The sequence below is a fragment of the Myotis nattereri genome, assembly GCF_964212035.1.
Source record: "Myotis nattereri genome assembly, chromosome: X".
In the NCBI taxonomy this organism is placed as follows: domain Eukaryota; kingdom Metazoa; phylum Chordata; class Mammalia; order Chiroptera; family Vespertilionidae; genus Myotis; species Myotis nattereri.
The window spans coordinates 145,520,252-145,544,295 of record NC_138078.1 but is presented as its reverse complement, the minus strand read 5'-3'; the positions used below and the strand labels follow the sequence as shown (position 1 = coordinate 145,544,295).

Here is a 24,044-nt window from a genome sequence, read left to right as displayed (position 1 = left end):
AATTCAAAGAGAGACACACTACTGCTCAGAACTGGAGAACTGAGAAAAGGGACAGTGGGACAGAGGCGTGGCCAGAGGGAAGGAGAGGACTCTCTCCGCTCCAAAGCCATAACCAGAAGGGAAGTACTCACATCAGGCTGCAGTCTCTTGGCCCGTCGGCCATAGCTGTTGAACTTGGAAGGCTGCACAGACTGTCGCAGGGGAATGCTGTGGGGTTTGTATTCCTTGTCCTTCTCCTCATTATCAAATGGACGTGTGTTGCACTGCTGGTGAGAAGTAAGGAGTAGAGGTCAGGGCATGGGGTCCCAGCCCCCAACAGCAAGGACTTCCTCTACCCTTACCCAGTGGCAACCGAAGCTGTGGTTGCACCTCCCTAACCCGCATGTTAGGTCCTGCTCCACTGGTGTTTACCACTGGCGCCGGCATACCCTCTGGGAATTCTTCTCATTCTTTGCTTATGCTATTCTTCCTTCTAGCCACCTCCCCGCAACCATCTCCCCAATGAAATCAGATTCCATCTTTTCCCAGACCTCTCCAGCCCAAAAGATCTCTCCCTCCTCTGAATTCTTTTATCTGTTAAAACCTTGTCACATAACAGAGAGCAGGCTGGCCATGCGGATAACTCCAGGACCTTGACCCTGGGCAGTGTGGGGAAAACGGCACCACTGGAAAAGAGTGGAGTTTAGCTTCCAGGTCTCTAGTCCACTGAACCAGTTTCATTAAGAGCAAGTGTGAAAATCTGTGTCTGAGGGGGAAGCCTCCTTCCACCCCGGCCTGGCATCCTTACCACCAGGTTGGCTCCAGACTGGTACATCTCATAGGGGTAAACGATGCGTTCATAGTGGGAGCGTAGCAGGGAGCCAATGTTTTTGCCTGGTGGGTAGTTGAGGCGCTGGGCCACCCGGGCCCACCGACGGTCCTTGCAGATGGCTTCATAGCCACCTTCCTCCACCACGATCTGCAGGGACAAGCAGGAAGGGACGTGGAGGTGCTGTGTGTATGTACATGAGGGAGCAGGCCTGCAGGAAGGGCGAGGAGGACAACTCCAGCCCCTCACTGCGTTGGGGGCTACCCCTCCTCCTACCGCCACCACGAAGACTCAAATTGCAGCAAGAGGTGCCCAGAAGTTCTGCTGATAGCGTTATGTGTTACCAGGCTGTGCCCCTTCCATTGCAGCCTAGAGATCCAATATCCAAACGAAAGGAGCCCCCAGAATACCAAGGATATTAAGGTATGGGGTGAGGAGGGGGTCTGAGAAAAACCTGCTCTTACTTTGCTGAGGCTGTAGAGGTCCAAGATCCGCCGTTCCACATTGGGAATCTTCAAGGAGGAGCCCTGGATTTCCCAGAATTTGGCAATCTGGTCCAAGTAGTTCAGTTTCACTCTCGTCTGGGCCTGGAAAAGAAATGGCTCAAAGAGGCTGACCCTTCACTTGACTCCTGTCTTCTGATCTAATCTTAGGGGAGGGAGGGTACAGAGCAGCCCACTACCTAGGGCCCAGTGGATCTCAAACTCTAAGCAGTGGTGAGCCCACCACTCGCTCATCTCTGCCACCTTCTAGTCAGTAGGATAAGCCCCAGGTCTCAAAACGGAGAGGGTCGGGTCACAACAGCCAAAGCTTTACATACTCTCTTTCTCAGTGTCCTTGACCGGGCTGGATGAGTAGCATCATCTCTTCTACAGAGAACCCGTGTCCTCAAGTCACACAGCAGGTACCAAGAGATCGAAATGTCAGTATGATGATAAAGCACACGCCCCAGAGGGGGGCAATTTGATTTTTAAGGGGGGCAATTTGAGAAAGAGTTAATGGTGATTTTTTTTTTTGCATTTCTTATGGTTCTAGGGGCCTCATATACAGTATATAAATGTATATTATGACATATTTATGCATTTCAGTTCTCTATTATGTTCCGAAACTTTGCTATTTTTTCATATCATTTCATATTATTAACAATTTCTTAGTGATTTCTTCCTCAGTACTTCAACTACGCTTTTGTTCTTTGATTTTTCTCTTTCATGGATGCCATGTTCTTTGGAAGCTTGTTTAGACCAAGTTAATGGCCTTTTAGGCTTCCTCCACATGAATAGGAGTTTTTTTTTGTTGTTGTTAATCCTCACTTGAGGATATTTTTCCATTGATTTTTAGGGAGAGTGGAAGAGAGAGGGAAAGACAGAGAGAAACATCGATGTGAGAGAAACACATCAATTGGTTGCTTCCTGCACGCACCCCAACAAGGACTTGGGCCAGGAAGGGTCGTGCAAGCAAGTTATGTGCCCTTGACCGGAATCAAACCCAGGACCCTTTGGTCTGCAGGCCAACGCTCTATTCATTGAGCCAAACTGGCCAGGGCAGGAGTTCACTTTTTAAAAAAAATATATATTTTATTGATTTTTTACAGAGAGGAAGGGAGAGGGATAGAGAGTTAGAAACATTGATGAGAGAGAAACATTGATTCAGCTGCCTCCTGCACACCCCCTACTGGGGATGTGCCCGCAACCAAGGTACATGCCCTTGACCTGAATCAAACCCTTCAGTCCGCAGGCTGACGCTCTATCCACTGAGCCAAACCGGTTACGGCAGGGGTTCACTTTTTGAATAATAAGAATTATATGTCATGGGGGAAGGGGGCATCAGGATTTTAGAGATTCTTAGGTGGGGCATGGCCAAAAAAGAGGTTGGGAACCACTGCTCTAATATGTAATGTGATAAACCCTGCTACATCAGCAATCATATTGCAATATATAAATGTATCAAAGCAATACACTGTATGTTACTTTAAACTTACACAATGCTACAATGTCAAATTTACTAAAAGAGATCTAAATGTTAAATAACAAGTTTCAGCTTTTCCCCTGCTACTGATTTGCTGAACAGCCTTGAGCAAATCAATTTTACTCTCTGGATCCCCATTTTCTAATTACAAAAGGGGAATAAGTGCCCAGTCCACTCACCCCAGAAGGATGGACTTACGAGAGGAACAATGAGGCCTTCTGGAAACTCCAGAATTTCATCTAAGCTCCAGGCATGTTCAGAGAATGAAGGTTCCAAAAGAGCAACTCACATTTTCGTATGCACCATGAAACTTGTCCCATGGTAGCTTAAGGGTGAGAGTGCACGCCAGAGACAGAATGGCCTAAAGAACTGAGAGATGCCCGGCCAGCATGGCTCAGTGGTTGAGCATCAACCTATGAACCAGGAGGTCACAGTTTGACTCCTGGTCAGGGCACATGCCCGAATTGCGGGCTCAGTCCCCAGAGGGAGGCGTTCAGGAGGCAGCCGATCGATGTGTCTCTCTCATCGATACTTCTATCTATTGCTCTCTCTCAAATCAATAAAAATATATTTTTAAAAAAATGTTATCTGGGCCAAAATGTCAATAGAGCCAAGGTTGAGGAACCATGGTCTAGAAAACAATGGTCTAGGTCATGGGTATTCAGTTGGGTCTAATATCCCCCAGGACATTAGTAAGGCCTGTGGATATACAACTGTTATTTTTGGAGGGGCGGTAGCATATTTCTCACCTCCATCCTCCCTGGGAAACTCCAGGATCTTACCTGGAACTGGCTTCAGGACAACTATTCTCATTTATCCTTGGACAGTCTCAAGCCCTTAGGGGAAACCTCACCTACCATGCAAAGGGCCTGGACTTCCTGTCCAGAGCAAAAGGCAGAGGGAAAAGACTACCTGTCTGACCCACTGCCCCAATCTGTAACCATTCTAGCCTCCACACAGACAGGTTTTTGTGTTGTTCCCACCCATCGCCTCATCAAGCACCATGGAAGGAAAGCAGGAAGCACAGGGCTGTGAATGAATTGGCCAAGCAAGAAAGGGTCTCAGTCAGCCCCCACACTTCCCTTTTGTTGAGCCAGGTAGGGTCGGGGATTGGCAGGGGAACTTCAGAAGTAGCAAACCGTTATGAGAAAGGGGTATCCCCAGCCTTTGGGCCACCAGATCAGAAGTGCTCAGTGCCCATGTTCTTGATTATATTCCAAGCCCTGAAGCTTCCTCCATGCAACTTCCCAGGAGAGAAAATAAAGACCTAGTCAGTAATGTATCTTAGCCAGAGAAGGTATGAGGGAAGTGGGGCAGAGCTCAGGTAGCCCTTCTGCCAACCCCACCACCCCACCGGCTGTTAGTCTTCTTACCTCTAGTTCATTCAGCCTCTGGATTCGGGGAGTAAATCTGAAGTTGTCCACTTCTACAGCAAAGGGTGGCTGCCAGTCCTGAGCGGGCACAGAGGGGAAAGGGAGTTGGGTTATTCCAGCAAGACCAGAGGGCACCGAAAGCAGCTCAACACCCCATTTGTACCTTCCCAGACCTTTTAACCTGCAAACACCCAACCCACTACACCACACACAGAACTCACAGCAGGGCCTTAGCAGCCCCTAAAGTTCACACCCAGTGCCCCATGCACAGGCCCTGGGAAACTTCTCCCAATCCCTCCCAACAGTATAGTGTGCTAGGATTTCAAGAAAGTGAGAGATGGAGCCCCAGTTGACCCCAAACTGTCCCTATACCCACATTAACCCTTCACCCCCTAGGCATGTGTTGTAGGCCACTCAGTCCAAAAGTACTGGAAAGCACACAGGATTTGGAGTCAGAAGACCTAGGTTCACGTTCTAGCTCCACTACTTACCAGCTATAGGATTTTACTTGTCTGTACATGTTTTCCCATCTGTAAGGCAGGAATATGAACTCTTGCCCTAGCTTCCTCACAAGACCAAAATGGCAAATTAAAGTGGTTTTCAAATGAAAATGTTCTTCAAAGATGCCATCATGAAGATCTGACATCTAAGGCTGACGTCGCCACCCAGTATACATGCAGGGTAGATCGGCTCTGATTCGGGCAGGATTTAAAGGTCTGGGCCTTAATGTCTGTTTTCTCAGTTTAAAGGGCCCAAGACAGGCACTGCAAGGAACAGGGAGCAAGAATGTGCATCACTCACCTAGAAGGTTCCTTGGGTCCTCTATCAAACACCTGCCTGGTGCAGGAAGAGGCAGGGGAGGAAGCCCGGGGGTGAGAGAGGGTGTAAGTGCAGGGATACCCAACTATGGTGGCTGAGTGTGGGAGGTGTTAGGGAGGAGAAGGGAAGCCAGAGAAAGATAATAAAAGTAGGGAAGGCTCTGTCCTGCCAAGTTGGAGCTTGTTGTGTCCTGCCCAAAAAGTGGCTGTGGAGAACCCTCTCCCCAATGCCCTCCCATACAGTCCTCTCCTCCCCGAAGCCCTGGCTCCTGCTGGGGTGGTAAAAAGAACCCAGAGGAGCCTAGACCAATGCCCTCATTTTAGGAATGGCAAAGAACTGTGATTTCTCCAAAATCACGTGCTGGGTTAGTGGTAGACGCAAGACTAGAATCCACGTCTTCTGACTGCCAGTCCAAGGACCTCTGCACTCCACCAGACTACCACTGTCCGTATACACATGCCTACATATGGAAGTGGGGAGAGGGACAGTAAAAGAAAAGACTGTTGGCCTCTTTTGCACACATACTTTTAGAAAAGGGGCCAGGGGCCTCATACTTGCATCCACGCATATTCCACCACCCCCCCCCCCCCGCCCCCAACTCCAAGCAGGTAGCAAACACCTGGGGCTCAGTAAAGCAGGGGCAAAAAAAAAAAAAAAAAATTTAAAAAGAGGCTAAAATGTTACGGCTCAAGCCCAGATAAACTCGCATGCCCTCTTGCCTCCCATTAGCAGGGCATTCTCCTCCACGTAGGTAACCCAGGCTCAAACCCCACACTCCAGGCACCCTTCTTTCCTGCTGAATTGAGTTCTAGATAAGAAAAAGCACCATCAAGCAAACTGACAGGAAATGGCAGAACCGAAATTCTAGAGCAGGAGCTGTGGGTGCAACAGATAGCGGGGGGAGGTCCAGCAAACCTCTCTGACTGGCTCTTCCTGGGACCTATGAGCTCCCTCACTCTGCCTTCAGTCCCACACTCCCGTATGCCAAACACCCAGTATGTCAGGATTCTCGGGATGGTGCTGAAAAGGTTGGCTCCCGGATGCAGTAAGCAATGTCCTTTCAAGCTCCCCGGGGTCTACTCCAGGGTACCAACACTCTCCTCCAACCCATCTTCCCCCAAAGTAATGGTTACCTGTCAAGCAATTCAGAACCCAAATCACCCTTCCTCAGGCAAATCTCCACTTCCAAGCGCCCACCCGTACACAGGCTCCCACCCTGGGCCCAAGCTCCACTTGGGTGAGTGCTTCAAACTCCAGCCAGAAGGCTTGGCTGCCTAAAGATGGCCTAGGAGCAGCCCTAGAGGAAGGAAAAAACCCCAAAACCAAAACAAAAAAAACACATGAACAAAACCAGAGTCAGGTCTCCTGAATTGGGGAGAAGCACACTGCTGAGGTACAGGAGAGAAGCATAACAAAGAACAACCCCCCACGCCACCCCCACACACACTAGGGGCATGTCACTTTCCCCCTTCCTAGTCTCCCCCTGCCCCCCTCCCCCCAAGGAAGGATAACAACACCTGTACAAGGCCCGGCTGCCCGGATAAATCCAAGACAGAAAAATGGAAATTCAGGCCTCAACTACCCGCTACGTCAGACATTGCCTCATTGAGGCTGCCCAACACTCCTGCTTCTCCTTTCTGGTAGCCTTCCTGACCTTTCCCTCCTCATGGCCACTCCCTCACCATGGCCAAGGATACCTCAGAGATCTGTGGCCAGGCTCCAACAAGGAAGAAATTCGTTTACCCAACACCTCCCAGAGGATCCATTTGAAACCAGCCTAGATCTGTGGCAGAGCACCAGAAAACACCGAGTTGAATAAGGAGGCCTGTGATGCCCTCCTCAGGTGGCAGTGCGACTTCCCAACCCGTTTCAGCCAGAGACACCCACTCAAAAACACCCTATTCCAGATAAACTGAATTCCTGCCCTTAGAATCCCAAGGGGTGACTGAACACACACATCATCATTTCTCCTCCATGCCAGACTAGCCCGGCTCTTGGGGGACTTCTCCTTGGCCTGAAGCCAGGCCTAGGAGCAAAGATATGCCCTTTGTCGCTGACCTCTGGGAATCAAGTGTTCCAAAGGAGGCAGGCTTCCACAGTTCCATTCTGTGTGGGAGTCCAAGAATACCCTATCCTCTGGGACCTCCTACATCCTGGGACACAGCAGAGTAGAGATCCTCTGAGAAGGGCTCATACCCCACCCCCAAGCCGACTGGTCCAAGCCTCTCCATAGAAGTCAAGTCTGGGGAGGGGTGATGTGCAGGAAAGGCCCGGATGGTGCTGTCAACTAGGAAAAGGAGACAATTCCCTGAACCCACCTCAGGGGAGCCAGATAAAGCATCCCCCATGAGACTGATTCCCAACTGGGCTACCAGGCTGGGATATGATCATAGATGGATTCGCCTGGCAGGGTGTGAGTAAATATGAGTCAACTCACATAGGAGCAAACCAATGACTCCATCAAACACCTTCGCAGGCACAATAATTACCACTTATGTAGTGCCTACTACACATCGACGCTATCTAGTTTAATTGAATTTCTGAAATAACTACTCATAGGGCTCCTTTCACAGACTTGGGGAGATTATGTTACTTGTCCAAGGTCACACAGCTGGGAAGCTGCGGAGTGGGGTTTTGAACTTCGGCCTGTCTCCTTTCAGACCTGTGATCTTCCCACTACGACACACCGCCTGCCTTAAGAGAAGTGATGACAGTAGATGGCAGAAAGGCCTTATTTAGAGCAGCCTTGACCTGGGTAGTCCCGGGTAACTAAGAGATGTGCGTGCGCCTCCCTGTGAACTCTCCCCGGCCGCCTAGGCATCCCTGTCTGGACCCTTACCCGGGTGATTCTGAAAGGCGAGATGGGAGTGGGTGTGGGTTTCTGAGCCCAGGTCACTTGGGGGCCTCACATCACGAGGACTCCTGGCCCCAGCATCCTTCCTCCGACCCGCGCCGCATCCACAACGGTCCCAGCCACCCCATTTCTCCCCATCTCCGGCTGCCCTGCGCCCAAGACTCCCCCGCTGGCTACCCTAGTTTCTCATCCCCGGCCACGCCGCCGGGGACCACCGACTCCGAGCCTTACCGCGGGTGGGCGGATCTTGCAAATGCCGGACTTCTCGGCGATGGGCCTGATTTTCGCGATGTAGCCAAGAGGGTCTCGGAACTCGGCCCAGCTAGGTTCGAACACCGGGCACTCCGGCGGCGGGAGGAAGTCGTCAGACCCCGGCTCCATGGTGGACCCTAGGACTGGAGGGCTCGGGCAGCCCTTAAGGACTCATGGCGGATGCCGCTGTATGAAACCGAGGCACTGCTCGGAGACTAGGCCCTAAGCGGGGCAGCCGCCGCCCGCCGGGGGCCAAGGGGGCGTGTTGAGTGCCGCGCTCTGAGAGGCAAAGGCTGGCCCTCCTGCTGCCGCCTCTCAATCCTGCTCCGTTCCTTCCAAACTCTGCTGCTGCCTCCCAACACCCGCAGCCTTCACCACCAGTTACCTCCCAACCGCCGCGGCCTTCACCGCTGCCGCCGCCATCTTGGTTTGTCAGCGTCCTCCCCCTTCCCACACCACAACAAACCGGATCCCTCCGCGGGGTGTTCCTCCGACCCTCGTATAGTTGGTATGAGGCCGAGCCCTAGGAAGCCTTCAGTCCGTGAGGACCAAGCAGAATCGGCAGGCGTGCGTTCCCTGTTTGGAAGCGGGAACTCAAAAGTAGCTCCCAGCCAGGGGTCAAATAGTTCTTCTCAGCGGCGGAGGAGCAAAATTGTAATTAACATGCCGGATCCTTTTTCCGGATGGACCAGCGGTGCACGTTTAAAGGCCAGTGGTGCGCATGCGCGTTATGAAGACAGACCGGAAGAGGAGCAGGGGTTGGTGGGCGGTAGGCTGAAACTAACACCCCCTCCTTCTATGACCTCAGTCCTGGAGGGAGCCCCGCCCCAACATTCTATCCTCCTTGGTCTTTACGTCGTGAGCCATAGCGAGCGACCTCTTTTGCTAGCCTGCAGTTTGGGGCGAGATGTAAGGAGTTCCCAGTTCTAGGTACCTAGAACTTTGAAGGTACCTAGAGCTTTGAAGGAAGGAAGGCAGAAGGCTGCTCACTCCCCAGGGGTTATGGATTTTTAGAATCCTGGGACCCAATGAAAGGAAGGAAATATTTATTTCATCCAAGGTTATGCATAGAGTCGTCTCTAAGATGGGGCTTCCATTCTTACCCCCAGAGTCATTGTCAGCATTTTAATGAACACTTTCCACTGTTCTGTATGCTCTTTTATTGTGTGCACATTTGTGGTATGTACTCCTACAAAATAAGCCTGTTTATATTTTGACTACTGGATATTTAGCAACAGCATATTTATCCCCCATCAGCCCCTCTCATATGAAACACTGTGCATTTGTGAGCCTACAGTGTACTTACCAAACATCCGTGTTCATGGATTGTATTTATGGTGTATAGCCCCTGTCATATGAGTCCCTAGTGTGTGTACATCTACTTCTATTGTGTACATGTTCATTGAGCAGTTTCTGAATAGGTTTATTGTAACTACTTCAAATGAGTGCTTTGCCCATACGTTAGGCATCTACTGATCTACTGCATTTGAGGATCGTCTTTGTTATTCAACAGTTGTGGGCCTGCTGCATACAGTTTGAACATCTGCTGTGCACATATCAGAGTACTTGTATACATGCTAATTAAGTGCTTATTTTTTCCCCCCAATCAGACTCAATTCCTTAAGGCATGGACAATGTTGCCTTATACATTCTTAACACTTGGCATGGTAAGCAATAAATTAATGTTGAGTAAACGAAAGAAAAATGAATATATATTTTGAGCAGTTTTATAAACTCTTTGCAAACATTTTGTGTATACTGTATTAAGCATCTGCTATACAGTTGAGTATGTTTGAAGGGGGTAGGAAGTGTCATTCCTTCATTAAGTTAATTGTTCATAATCACATATCATGTCCCAGTTATGCACATCATTCTGCCTGCTTCAGGAGCTCCACTCTGGGGTCAGACAGGGCCAACTTCTAGTACCACCAGCTCTCTGCCATTTTCTAATTATGTGACCTCGGGCAAGTCCTAACTTGTGAAACAAATGAGGATTATAATACCTACCTTTCAGAACTATTGTACAGTATCTGGCACACAGAAGGCCCTTGGTATGTGTTGACTGTTATTTTTTTTTTTCGTTTTTTTTTAAAATATATTTTATTGATTTTTCACAGAGAGGAAGGGAGAGAGATAGAGAGCCAGAAACATCGATGAGAGAGAAACATCGATCAGCTGCCTCCTGCACATCTCCCACTGGGGATGTGCCCGCAACCCAGGTACATGCCCTTGACCGGAATCGAACCTAGAACCTTTCAGTCCGCAGGCCAACGCTCCATCCACTGAGCCAAACCGGTTTCGGCATGACTGTTTTTTTTATTTCTGAAAGTCAACAACCAATATGTCAAATCTCATTAAGAATCTCTTTTGTTCCAAGCATTGTGCCTAGTGATTTCATATATTTATCACCTAAATCCTTATATTACCTTGAATGTTTGGAATCTTATCCTCACTTGGCTTGTGAAGAAACTTGTCCTAAGTAATACAAATAGAAAGTGACATATTCCTAGTTTTCTAGGTGTCAAGAGGAACCTCAGCCCCTTTCTTCCAGAAATACATGTGAATGACCCAAATGGACAACTGTCTGGATGAGAAATAGAAAGCTAGGGAAAATGATGCTAATAACAGCAAAATCACTAGCCTCTCATATGTGTAAGCATCCAACAGCCCACATAGCTCTTTCATACCAATTATCTCCCTTAATCTTTTCAACAGTCTTGGGGAAGATCTAAGTCAATTTACCCATTTTGTAGACGAGGAACCATGTTCCAGAAAGATTGAACAATTTGCCCACTGTTACACAGGGAGTTGTCAACTCCTGGTCAAATGTTCTTCCTGTCATTTGCTCTCACTAGAAATAGAACTGGGCAAGAGAAGAGTGAAGAGAATGAAGAAGGTAGGAGAATATGCTAAATCCTAGGCTGAAGGAAGTTCAGCCTTTCCTCCTGGAGGCAGGCAGCTCAGTGAAGGACAAAGAGCATCGATCACGAGTTTGGGGACCAGGTTTGATCCAATTCATTCATTCATAAATATTTATTAAATTCCTACTATGCACCAGGCATTTTTCTGGGACCTGGAAATATAATGGTGACCAGGACAGTCATGGTCCCTGCTTTCCTGAAGCTGACAATCACCCATTGAGATATGCCAAGTACCTTACCTCCCTGAGCCTTGATTTTCATATTTATCCAATGAGGGGCTATAATTCCCTCATCACAGGGTAGTTATGAAGATAGAGATAATGATGACTGCCAGTCATCAAGGGCCAGATGCTATGAAATAGGTATTGTTATCCGTGTTTTACAGATGAGGAGACTGAAACTCTGGGAAGTATAAACATACCCAAGTCACATGGCTAGTAAGCAACAGAGCCAAAATTCAAACCCAACTCTGTCTGACATACAATTCTGCCTGTAAAAGTCTCAGATGGTGCTCCCCCCCGCAACACACACAGTAAGGTGTTCATGGAATGGGAACTGCTTGGTTAAGAACTGGGAAGCACCAGGGAGCTCACTTTGCAACAGTCTTGGGAAATATATGTCAATTTATCCATTTTGTAGATGAGGAATCATATTCCAGAAAGACTGAACCCCCTAGGAGAGAGGGTCTGTGATTAGAAGGATTGGTGGGGCTCTCGACCACACTCACCCTACCCATGTTTTCGGAATGAACTGGATGAGTGTGATGTTGTGCCTCACTTTTTTGATTTGTAAAATAAGGTCGCTTCCAGTTCTTAAGTAGGTGTCAGCTGTGAGTTCTGACTCTAAAAAGAGTTCTGGAATTCATCCCCTGCCGCCATGTCATTTTCTAATCTACTTCTGTGAGAGCCATTTACTATCTCTAGCCTATATTAAAAGAGCCTCCTCAAGCTTATCAAGGCATCTGTGTGAACTCATATATATATATATAAACTCTCTCTCTCTCTCTCTCTCTCTCTCTCTCTCTCTCTCTATATATATATATAATGTGCTTAATACATACATGTAGCAATAAAAATATATATTTAAAATGACAATTCTAAATGAATTATAATAGTAGTAGGTTATAACTCATTGAATAAAATAAAAATCCATAACTCCACACTTATATAAATAAATCAAATGAGAGAAAAGGGAAAGCTCTTTTCTTAAAGGAATGATGGAGTTAGAAAATCGTCAATAGATGCTCAAACTTTTTTCAAATAAAAAAGCAAACTCTTAAAGCGGCTATAACACCTAGTGCCCAAATTTTGGTTCCTAAGTGCCATTCTTAATCCAAAGAACCAGGACTTCTTGGAAAAAATGCCTGATGCCAGGGTTGGAGCAGGAAAAGTACAAGACGGGCCTGGAACATCTTGTGGTGCCAGAAAACAGCAAGTGTTCGAGGAAAGATGAGGATCTGCCAAAAGGACACAGGCGCCAGCTTGGAGCACCTCTGGATGGCCAAACCTGGGATATATGAGCATCAAAATAAAGAATGGCATTAATGGGTTATATATAACCCATTGAGTAAAATAGGCAACCACGAGTCCATGAGGATATAAATAAATCAATGTAGGAGAGGGGAGAGTTCTCCGTTATAGTGGAAAGCCAACTAATACAAGTAAAAAGAATGATGGTATTTGAAAATCACTATTTGGCTACCTGGAGAATCATCGGTAAATGCTAAAACTGGTGGGTGAAAGTGTGAGGAGTAATAGGGTATTTACATAGTTTCAATACATCTCTCCACAAGATGCTCATCAATTACAAAGGGGAAAATGGTGACTTGGAGACACTATGTGGCCCAATGTATCACCTTACTTCAGCTCCTACTGAGGCCCAGGTGAGAAAACCTGTGGCAACAGAGGAATGAAGATACATGGACTGCCCACCTCTGTGCCATCATCCCCGAGCTGCCCTCTCCTCTTTCTTTCTTTCTTTTTTTTAAATATATTTTATTGATTTTTTACAGAGAGGAAGGGAGAGGGATAGAGAGTTAGAAACATTGATGAGAGAGACATCGACCAGCCGCCTCCCACACACCTCCTACTGGGGATGTGCCCGCAACCCAGGTACATGCCCTTGACCGGAATCGAACCTGGGACCCTTCAGTCCACAGGCCGACGCTCTATCCACCGAGCCAAACCGGTTTTGGCTCCTGTTTCTTTCTCATTATTCCACCGATACATTGCAGACTCCCACACCTCCATTCCTTTTCATATGCTGCTCCCTCTGACAAATGCCCTTCTTTCCCAGGCCAATTCCTACTCATCCTTCAAAATTCAGTGAAAGGGGCAGTTCTAGAAACACTTCCCTGACCCACTCTACCCCACCCCAAGTTGGGTTTGCCCCTGCTTTGTGCCCCCATGCATGCTGTGTTTACTTCTGGGCCCGTATTTATTATATTGTATTGACATAGCCCCACCGGGCTGTCGACTCCTCAAGGTCTTGTCCGGCCCTGTCCCATATGGTAGTCACTATCCACATGTGGCTATTTAAATTTAAATGTAAAAATTTGATTCCTCAGTGGTACTAGCCACATTTTAAGTAGCACATGTGGCTAGGGGTTACTGTATTGGACAGTTAAAGGGCATTTCCACCATCACAGAAAGACCTATTGGACAGCACCGGTCTAGGACAATGGTAAGAACTCTGTGAGATTCTAGGACCTTTGTCTTTTGTTATGTGTTGTCCCTCCCAATTCACATCCCTAGAGAGACTGGCTGTAGAACCCTTCAGAGGAGGAGCTGAACTACCCCTCCACACTCTGATTGGTAAGCCTCCAGGGGAGAGTGGGAAGGTGGGGCCGGGACAGCCCAGTGCTGGGACTGCAATGAGGAGGGGAGGAGGAGAACATCAGAAAGAGCTGAAGGAAACAGGAGGATGTTCCAAAGGGGCCCCAAAGTTTGGGGCACAGGAACATCAATCAATAACTCAACCAAAGACAACTTACTCTAAGATTTAGCATAGAAAGAACTATTCATTCAAATTAGCCATATTTTAGTGTCATCTGTGATGTACCAAGCATTTGCCGGACAATGCTCTGAACAGAGATCAATCACTCAGACCAGTGTCACTCTTGAGCCACTTATACCCTGAGGGAGGTTAGGGAGGGGGGAGATAGATAATGATCTGAGGCATCTCAGAAGATGTGACCAAGGGCACATTCTGTGAGGGATGGGTCCTTTAAGCCCAATTTACAGAAGAGAGAAAAACTTCATCAGAGATGTTGGGGAGAGCATGCCTGGCAAGGGGAAAGGCACAGGTAAAAAACAGTTGACCCTTGAACAATGTTAAGGAGAGGGGTAAGGGTACTGACCCACTGTAGATCAGAAATCAACATAGAAATGGACCCATGCAGTTCATACACTTGTTGTTCAATGGCCAATTGTACTGAGTTTGGAAATTACAGGCCTTTTCAGGGAGGAGTGAGTGGATATCCACAATGTGGGCGAGGAATGAGAGGACTCCAGAGATCGGCTGGGGCCACATGGTGAACCTCCAACATCAAGACAAGTTTACACATCTTTCTGTAGGTGGTTGAAAATAGCTTACTGTGTGTCTGGCAGGAGGTGGGCATTTCACATGCATCTATTAACAATTGCCCTGAAAAACTGTCCCTATTTTACAGGGGAAACACCAAGCTTTGAGTGTCTGGGTAGGTGACTTGCCAAAAGCAACACAGTCAAGTCTGCGACTGAGCCAGGATTTGAGTGCTAAAACTGAGCTTTGGGAAGGCAAAACCAGCACCAAACTGAAGGTAGGAGAAGAGGGGCATGACTAAAGGCAGTGCAGCTTGGTCTACAAGGAAAGAAACAAAAACATGCTGGTTGGACTTCCTTCCTGACCCTCCGGGTCTAAGCTCTTCAAACGCTTAGGTCTGGTCCTCAGGGAGGCATCAAATGCTTAAATGGCCCCAGCTGCAGCTTTTGCTTAAATGTGCATATGAGGAAGAAAACATTGATTCAAGATGCTAAAGAGTAGCCCAGCAGGTGTTGTTCAGTGGTTGAGCATTAACCCATGAACCAGGAGGTCATAGTTGGATTCCCGGTCAGGGCACATTCCCAGGTTGCAGACTTGATCCCCAGTGGGGGGTTGCAGGAGGCAGCTGTTTGATGATTCTCTCATTGATGTTTCTATCCCTCTCTCCCTCTCCCTGAAACCAACACACACACACACACACACGTACGTATTTTAAAGATGCTAAAGAGTAGGGCCATCCAATCCAGGCCTTCTTAAAGGCCATTCCAGACTCTAAAAAGGCACCAAAAATATTTCCTGACTGCTGCTTCCGGGACCCTACTAACCCCATTCCTCCTGAGCTCTGGTGTGGCCCAGGACATAATCAGTGGTGCTGGAAACTCCATTTCATAGGGAGGCTGTTTGAGGGACTGTTTTATGGCCTTGGGAAATATCCTTTGCTTGCCTGGGCCTGCCTCCTCTTCTGTAAACTAAAGGGAGTCCTGCTATTTGTTATCTAACATCCTAAGTATATACACAGAGCTCTTCTAATGTATCTAGCGCCTGGCTTCCTGGCCCAAGTCACCGCCCCCCTTCCAGAACAGAAATGTAGGCGGCTGTGGGGAGGGGAGAGGATCCAGGGCAAAGCCAAACCAGCCACAGGAAGGGTGAGTACAGATGCCACAAGAGAAGGAAGTACCCAGCCTGGGAACGGAAGAGGGGAACTCACTTGCTGAGCATCTACTGCACGCTTGACATGTTACCTCTGTGTGGCAAGGGCTCATCACCCCAAGTTTTCAACTGCGATAACAATTCAGGGAGGGTATCTTTCCCAAGAGTGCGTACCCAGCAAGGAAACCCCCCAGCATTTCAACTGTATCAACTCCACCACCCAGAGTCTCATTACTCTCTCACGCAGACTGTTAATGTGATAGGAAAACCTCCCTCATCCCCACCTCCCACCCAATTGAAGCACCTCACCCAGGCTAAGGCCTCTCTCTCCTGGGCTGCACTGTGGGGGAGGGGGCATAAGGAGGAGGCAGAGGCGGGAGGTGAGCACAAGGTCTTTTATGAGGCATCAAATATACATTCTTATATACAAGGAGGAAAAAAGACAATGCCTAAACCCCAGCTCCTCTCCATACAGCCCCTCCCGCTGCTGCCCTCCCCTGCCCCCAGGCTCCATGGTGCCTGGCCCTTCAGCCAGTCAGGCCTGTTTGTCCACTGCAGCCCATGGTGGAGAGGGGGGTGGGATGGTGGGAGGGGCTGTGAAAGGAGCTGGATCTGCAGGGCAAGAAGAGGAGCTGGAGTTTGTAAAAAATATATTTATAATAAATAAACAGGGCTGGAAAAGGGCTGGAGAGGCAGCAGAGGATTTTGATGAACAGAAGGACTTGGGCATCCTGGCTCCCAGCCCCCACTCTGATGGCTTCCATCTCTGCCTCAGGAAGGACATCTTGGGCTCATGGTGGCTCTCTGGGAGCCTCTCCCCAGGGCTGATGCTGGGCGCTCTGTCCCAGCGAGGTGTGTGGGTCATATCTGTAAAGTGCACTGTCTTCGGTTGTAGGTGGGAGAGGTGTAAGGGATGGGGGGGCATGCAATATGGGTGAGGGAGGGCAGTGCCCTTCTCATCCCAGACCTGAGCCCCCCGCCCAACCTGTCTGGACTTTGATCAGGATAAGAATGTTGCAAGAAGAGGCAAGGTCCTGAAGCTGAAAGTCTGGGCTGGGGCACAGACTGGCTCTGGAGAGGAAGCACTGCCCTGTTGGGGGGGCAGCATAAGTGGGGGCCCATCCACCTAGTGTGCGGACAGTCTGTGTCCTCCGGTAGGGCAGGCGGAGCCACACGGAAATGTGGAGCCAGGCCCTGAGGTCAGAGAGAGGGCCGAGCACTAAGGTTTGGCCACAACTCTACGGAGCTCCCTCCGAGCCCCTGACATCTGGCCCTCCCTACCAGCCAGGAAGCTCACACTGGCGGGGAGGTCCGAGGTCACCCAGCTAGACCTGGGGGAGGAGGGAGGATGAGGAGAGGAGAAGGAGCATGAGGATCCCCAAAAGGTCCTCAACACTCCCCAGAGCTCGAGCCATGCCCAGGCTTCAAGTGGCAAAGATCCTCGAATCTGGAAGGAAACCCCATGGCAACCATTGGGGGTTAGAGGAGGGGTCCCAAGGCAGGGAGGAAGTGGGGAGGAGGACACTTCTGTGTGTGTGTATTTTGGAAAAACTGGGGAAGCAGAGAGGGTGCAAGGCCCCTCTCCTGTGGATTTCCCCGGACCTCCCTGGGCCCCAGCTCCCTCTCTCCATGCATCAGACCACGGTGCTGATCCGACTTGGTTTGGCCTTAGGGTTTGCAGAGGGTTGGTTGGCCGTGCCAGGGGGCCCAGAGGCGTGCAGGGGGCCATGGGGCGAGGTGGGTGGCAGGGGTGAGTGCGGGGTGTGGGGAGAAGGAGGGGGCAGGGGTGGGTAGGAGGGGTGCGGTGGGATGGGCGAATGTGGTGACAATGGCGACTGCGGGTGGTGCGGGTGGGAGTAGGAGCCCCCTGGTTGCCGGGATCCTGGACCCCCAGAGGCCCCTGCTGCTGGCATCATCTGTGGGTGGTGACTGAAGATGAAGTGCTTGGGGCCCTGCTTGTGAGCTGGAGGGTGCTGGGGAGCAGGACTGTACAGGGGCAATGGGGACGTGGGCTGGTGCAGGGGGTGGCGGCCGTGTGGAGCGAACTGAGGGTGTCCTCCAGCGCCCCGTCTGGGAGCTCTGCCTGGCCGGCCCAACGTGTAGTGCTGGGGGCCTGGGACTGGGCCGTGGGTGTGGAAATGGCGATGTGGCCCCACAGGTGGGGCTGAGGCGGGAGGTGGTGGAATGGAGCCCAGTTGAGGCAGGGGTGGGGGCTGCTGAGGAGGAGGGGGCAGAGGGGGCTGCTGGGGTGGAAGGTAGGGCGGTGGGGCGGGGCCTGGTCCTTGGCAATACTGGGCATGCAGGGCCTGGAGCTTGGACTGCCCGTCGGGCAGCACCCCCAGGCTCCCGTGGCTGTGACCATGGTGATGGTGGTGGTGGTGGTGGTGGGTGGAAGAAGCAGATGAAGAGGAGGCAGAGGCCTGGCCTGTTGGCGGCGGTGGCATCTGGAAGGGCCCCTTGCCCCGCTTGCTTCCAAATAGGGAGCCCAGGAAGGATGAGGAGTTGGAGACGGGCCTCTGGCTCTTGTACTCCTCTGGCGGCGGGGGTGGGGGCGGAGGTGGCATCCTCTGGTGAGGGCGCGGACTGCTAATAACGGACCCCTGGAAGGGGGAGGGGGGCGAGTCAGGCCAGCCTAGATGCCCTAAATCCCCAACCCTAAAGTTCCCCTGGGCCCTGAGGGCTGGAGCTGGGGAGACAGGAAGCCCCCACAGCATCATGGAAAGCGATCACATAACAGTCCTGTCCTTGTGCCTGTGGTGCCCCCAGCAGGTGCATCATATCCACTATCTCCTCTGAGCCTCCGCTGGGAGAGGGAGTGAGCGGCCCTCCATCTCATCCCCCTTTTGTAGGTGGAGACAGTGTTAGACCCAGAGAGACAGTGACTCGCTCAGGCTCCAAGAGCAGGACTTCAGGTAGGAGCTCCTCGAGGCCCAACTCCAAGGGCCTCACTACTTGGAGGTGGCCCAGGGGTTGAGAGGGGGCCCGGAAGTGTGGGAGACAGACTGAGAGACAGGCAGAGTGAGGACAGACAGAGCTGAGGACAGATGGAGAGAGTAGTTGGCTGGGAGAGGCAGCCGCAGGGTTCCCAGCAGGGAAGGGGGAGCAATAGGGCCCCTCCTCCTCCGGGGTGCAGGGGTGCACGCAGGGCAGGGCTCATGCAGAGGACGAGTTGGGTGGGAGCTGGCACTTACTTCGATGGTGCTGTCCAGCGATCCCACGCTGTTACGCCGCCCCCGCTTCCCTGCACCCACAAGCAAGGAGCCCAGCGTCAGAGTGGCAACCCCCGCTCCCCACCCTGCTGGGCTCCTGAGCTGGGCACCAGGCCTGGGTCCCTCCCAGGGACCAACACCCCTATTCCCTTTCCCCCGTTGAAGAGGGGTGGGGTGGGGAAGAGGAGAGGTGGAGAAGGAGGAGCAGAAGGAGGAAGACATGGAGGAGGAGGAGAGGTGGTGCCAGAGAAATAGAAGAGGAAAGAGAGGAGGAGAGGTGGAGCAGCAGAGAGGGGCTAAGACTGTGGCCCCACTTCACACTCCCTGGCCCAAACCCTGGGCTCCACCTGTTCTGACCTGGCTCCCAGGCCCCCCTGCAGCGCAGCACCCAGGGCCCTGGATGAAGGCAGGGGGTGTGCATGTGTGGCGGGTGCAGGGAAGGCTGGTGGTCAGTGAAAGGAGGCGAAGAGGACTCCGGGTCCCACGTCTCCCCAGCCAGGGCAGGGCCCCAGGACACTTGCCTGCATCTGACAGGTCTCGCAGGGAACTGCTGAGTGCGCCCCGCTTGAGCCCATCGCCTGCGCCATAGGTGTCCTCCAGGCTGCTGCGGGCCAGCGTGCCATTCACTGAGTCCTTGGCCCCGCCGGGCTGTGAAGCATTAGGCCGCATCATACCTTTCTGCTTCTCTAGTTCCGCTGGGTGGCAGGGAGGAGACAGCGATCCAATGTCAGCAACGGGAGTGAGAGGCCACCTGACCTACCCCCAGTCCTCTATGTGCTCCTGCTTTGCCCCCCTGGACCTCCATCACGGCCCCACAACCCTCAGCTACATCTCCCAAGCCCCTTGCAGCGCCCAGTCTCCAGTCCTGTCTTGCGCTGTCTCCGCTGGTTTGGTCTTCCCTTCCTCCCTCTCAGCTCCTGCTCCTCCTCCTCTTGCTCTTCCTACTTTTCCCTGGCCCTGCCCGCTCTCAGTTTGGTCTCCTAAACCAGCCCTGCCCTTCCAAACAGAGCTTCCCAATGGCTGGTTCGCAGGAGGGGCACAAAGGCCCTTCTAGATGTTGGCAAAGGGCAATCGTTCCAGATACATTGCTCCAGAGCAGAGGGTTCCTGGAAGGGCAGGAATCGTGCCCTCTAGTATGTGCCCACACTATGCTGGGCACTACATGTCCCTGATCTCTCTCCATCCTCACAAGAGTTCCGAGGTAAATGTTATCCACAGTTTCAGAGGATGAAACTGAGAGTCTGAGAAGTCTCAGAGCTTGCCCAGGGTCATACAGCTGGAAACGGGGGAGCCAACATTCTGGAAGCAGATCTGCATGAGTCCAAAGCCTGTGCTCTTTGGCCTCCTTATACCCCTGCCCCTTGCGGAGGTCATGAAGCCTTCTATCCCCTCACCCCATCTTGGTACACGTATCTCTCTCCTTGAATGTCCCAGGGTCTCAAGGATCCAGGCACATACCTAGGTTGTGGGTTCTATCCCCAGTTGGGGTGCGTATGGGAGGCAACGAATCAATGTTTCTCTCTCTACATCAATGTTTCTCTTTCTCTCTCTCTCTCTCTCTCCTTAATACCATGTTACTTAACTGTAACTGCTTAGTCTGGAGGAGAAAAAACGTGGACAGCATTGAGACGAATGAGATGCAATCACTATTTTCCATTATATACAATCAAAATGATTTGGTGTGGTCGCTGGAGCTTGGAGGATGGGACACTGGAATCAGCCAAGGAACTAGCATGTGGGGATAGGAGAGGAAAGGCTGGGAAGGAGGCTAACATTGGTTGGTCACTTAGGATGTTCAACACTTGTGTCCTACTAGCATGGAGGATACTACGTCGGCCTTATCTCATTGAATCTCCCCTGCTCTGTGAAGGAGAGTTCATTATCTCAATTCATGTAGGAAGAAATTGGGACTCAGAGAGTCAAATGACTTGCTCCAGCTTACCCAGATAATAAGTAGCATACCTGGGATCTGAAACTAGCGTCCTGCCTCCAATACCCTGATTCTTCTCCCTGATGCCTTTCATTAGAAAGAAGAGTTGCTCATAATTAGGGCTTGGAATAATAATCAGAGCTTGGCAGGTAATGAGCCCCTAGTCACTGAAGGTATTCAAGCAGAGGCTGAAGGGTTCCTGGAATGAGAGTAGGAAGGTTGGGCAAGCTAACCCTTAGCTCTGAGATTTTTTCAGAGGACAGGATGCTTGGTGTCGACAGGGCACCGTATCAGGATGGGAAGTAGGCAACACGGCGGGGCTACTCACACTCCACGCGGTACTTCTCCATCTCCTGCACTTCAGCGATGGACTCGCGCAGGTCAGACGTAAAGCGCAGCCTATCCTGGAGGCTGGGGGCGTTGAAAATGATGAGGACTTTCCGCTCCCCACCAGGTACTGCAGACAGCAACTTGATTCCAAACTGGTAATCTGTGGGGCAGGGGGAAGTGGGGCCCCTCTGTCAGGACTGAAGCAAGGTGGCTCATATGCAAAATAATATTTCCAATGTCCAACTCTGGCGCCCCTTGGTCCCCAATGTCTCAAAGAGCTTCCTGGGAGTCACGGCCATGTTACTCCCTCTACTCTGGGATGTAAGGGCAAACTGAACTCTAGCTGCCTTCTAGAACCCTTCCTTTAATCCTCTACCTCTACCCACATTGTTTCTTCTGCCCAGAAGGCCACCCAACAAAGTTCCTCTGGCTCAGTCCTTCAAAGTGCAGCATTATCACCATCTCCTCGGCCCACCAGAAAACATACACACTGTGGACCATGAGCTCCCCAGGGCACAGACCCAAGTCATACTCCACCTTGGCCGGCCCTACATCCCAGGACCAAGTAGGTGACCTCAGCGCAGTTATAAAGGACTCCCAAAACTTGAGGTCACAGTGAATGAAGGATGAGCATGGGGACCATAGCATAGACTCTTGGGATGATGGGATCCAAGGAGGGACTCACATGAATTCTGGAAGAGCTGCATGTGCATTTCCACGAGGGGAAAAGACTGACGGAAGCTGTACGTCACCAAGATCTTCTTCTTCTGGAAAATTTTGGTGACCTTTGGTAGGGATGGGAAAAAGACGAGAGGCAGGGTTTGGGGTGGGGGATTTCCAAACGGCACCTATTTCTCATAACCTCCCTCCCCTCCCACTGCCACTGATAGACATCTACACACAAACACACATGCCCACAAACTGGGGAGAACTGAAGCTTGAGGAGCACAACAGGAGACACAGGAGAAAATACAACTTCCTGATGTAATGATGTCACACAAACAGGTGTTTACAATTCCACAGGAAGTAACTGAATGCTACTCCCCCCAGGAAGCATGTCCTAACATCCCACACACATCCACCCCCACCTCCCAGAGTGCTTGCTGATTCTGTGCCTTTCACTATCATCAGGCTTGAGGGGAGCACTCTGAGTGTGTGATCGCCCCCTGCTGGACCAGGAGCACCAAGAGAGAGGAGTCTGCTTTTCAATGTATTTCACCCACCCATGGGCCCCAGCACCCAATGTATACAGTTAACACCTTCCTCTCAACCACCCAAGGTCTTTATCAAGTACTTGGGCACTCTGGCCTCAACTAACGTAGGCTGTGAATGCGTCGCACAGATTCAAGCAGAGCAATCTGCACTTTGTGTTTAAAAGCAAATTATTTGGCTCTGGCCTGGTGGCTCAGTCAGTTGGAGTGTCGTCCTGCACACCAAAAGGTTGCAGTTTCGATTTCTGTCCAGAGCACATAACTAGGTTGCGGTTCCATCCCATTGATGTGCGTATGGGAGGCAATCAATCGATGTTTCTCTCTCTCTCTCTCTCTCTCTCTCTCTCTCTCTCTCTCTCTCTCTCTCTCCCTAAGAACAAGGACTGAGTCTCAGTCATCTCTGTGCACCCAGTACCTAGCATGGGGCTGGACACACACAAGGATCAGTGTGTGATGGATGTTGAAACATTTATTCAACCACTGTATGGGCCAGGAACTCCTCTGGGCTACGCTATTCCATACCTGACCTCTTATTTCATCCTTAGGACAACCATATGAGATAGGGAGTAGCACCATTTCACAGAGTAGGAAATTAAAGCTCAGAGAGGGCACTGGAGGGACTTCATCTAAAGCAGCGACTCTCAACAGGGAGTGACTTTGCCCACCCCCAGGGGAAATTTAACAATGTCTGGAGACATTTTTGGTTGAAGAAATGCAACAGACATCTAGTAGATAGAGACCAAATGCTGCTAAATATCCTACAATGCACAGAACAGCTCCCACCACAATGAATTATCTGGCCCCAAATGTCAATAGCACCAAAGTTGAGAGACCCTGCTCTGAAGGAGAGAGGATCAAGGGGGATCACTGTCCTCAAATGCCTGAGCAGAGAGAGATCTTTTCCCTGTGATCCCAAGGGTTGAGTGACAATTGCTGGAAGAAACCCATTGCGAGACAGATTTTAGCAGCCTTCTGTCCTGGAAGTCACACAAGCAGGGGGCCATGTAGGAAGCCAGTTCTTGCTGTGGGTGAGAGGCTGGACAGGAGACCCTGAAATTCCCTTCCCACCTGCAGACTCCTCAGAGTCCCAGCTCTGAAACATGCATATGGACACTGGTGATAAGCTTGGTTTTAAAAATCATAAGCACCCTGGCCACCCAAAGGTTCCAGACAGAACCAGGGTCACAGGTTCACCTCCCTCCACCTAAGCCTCCTGGCTACTGAGGTGGACCAGGACATTTCCTACCACTTCCCAGGCTATAAGCCTATCATCTCCAATGTTCCTCACATTTTCTGCTCCCATGTGGCTGTCATTACCTCCAAAAGGATCCAGGAGGTAAAGGAAGGGCAGAGGCGGCCCATACCTGTCCAAGACCGCACAGATCATGTGGCAGAACACTTCACCTACCATATTGCCACCACTAATGTTAGCATGGTTCATAGCACACAGGGACCCAGCTCACCACCTCCTCTCCATCGCCTCTCACAGCGCTCTTACCACAAGGAGGTCATTGAAGAGGAAGACCTCCCGCTGATGCAACCCTAGCCTCTGGGGGCGGTTTGGATCTGGCACCTCATAGAGCTGGCAGCAGCAAACCAGTCGACGGTGAGGAAGAGACAGTACCTAGATAGGCATGAAAAAATAGATGTCAGGCCCTAGCTGGTTTGGCTCAGTGGATAGAGCATCATCCTGTGGACTGA

At 50.7% G+C, this 24,044-nt stretch overlaps 2 protein-coding genes across 7 annotated transcripts in view; both read right to left on the bottom strand.

The window, feature by feature from the left end:
• Window positions 1–8,761, bottom strand: part of KDM5C (lysine demethylase 5C) — a 32,223-nt gene extending 23,462 nt beyond the window's left edge. For 2 of the 6 annotated variants that reach the window (XM_081115056.1, XM_081115058.1), the window contains exons 1-5: window positions 8,051–8,761; window positions 4,147–4,224; window positions 1,273–1,395; window positions 788–958; window positions 132–266 (exon numbers count right to left, since the gene is read on the bottom strand). In XM_081115056.1, coding sequence (XP_080971182.1) covers window positions 132–266; window positions 788–958; window positions 1,273–1,395; window positions 4,147–4,224; window positions 8,051–8,200 — 657 coding nt within the window. In that variant the 5' untranslated portion in view covers window positions 8,201–8,761. The remainder of the gene's footprint in view (window positions 1–131; window positions 267–787; window positions 959–1,272; window positions 1,396–4,146; window positions 4,225–8,050) is intronic. The other 4 variants (XM_081115054.1, XM_081115055.1, XM_081115057.1 and 1 more) reach the window with 2 other exon arrangements.
• A 7,283-nt stretch (window positions 8,762–16,044) lies between these two features.
• The window catches only part of IQSEC2 (IQ motif and Sec7 domain ArfGEF 2), an 86,090-nt gene continuing 78,090 nt past the window's right edge, over window positions 16,045–24,044 (bottom strand). Inside the window, exons 11-16 of the mRNA XM_081081333.1 lie at window positions 23,842–23,967; window positions 21,818–21,917; window positions 21,131–21,292; window positions 19,394–19,567; window positions 18,855–18,904; window positions 16,045–18,263 (exon numbers count right to left, since the gene is read on the bottom strand). Of these exons, the coding sequence (XP_080937459.1) occupies window positions 17,298–18,263; window positions 18,855–18,904; window positions 19,394–19,567; window positions 21,131–21,292; window positions 21,818–21,917; window positions 23,842–23,967 (1,578 nt within the window). The 3' untranslated portion in view covers window positions 16,045–17,297. The remainder of the gene's footprint in view (window positions 18,264–18,854; window positions 18,905–19,393; window positions 19,568–21,130; window positions 21,293–21,817; window positions 21,918–23,841; window positions 23,968–24,044) is intronic.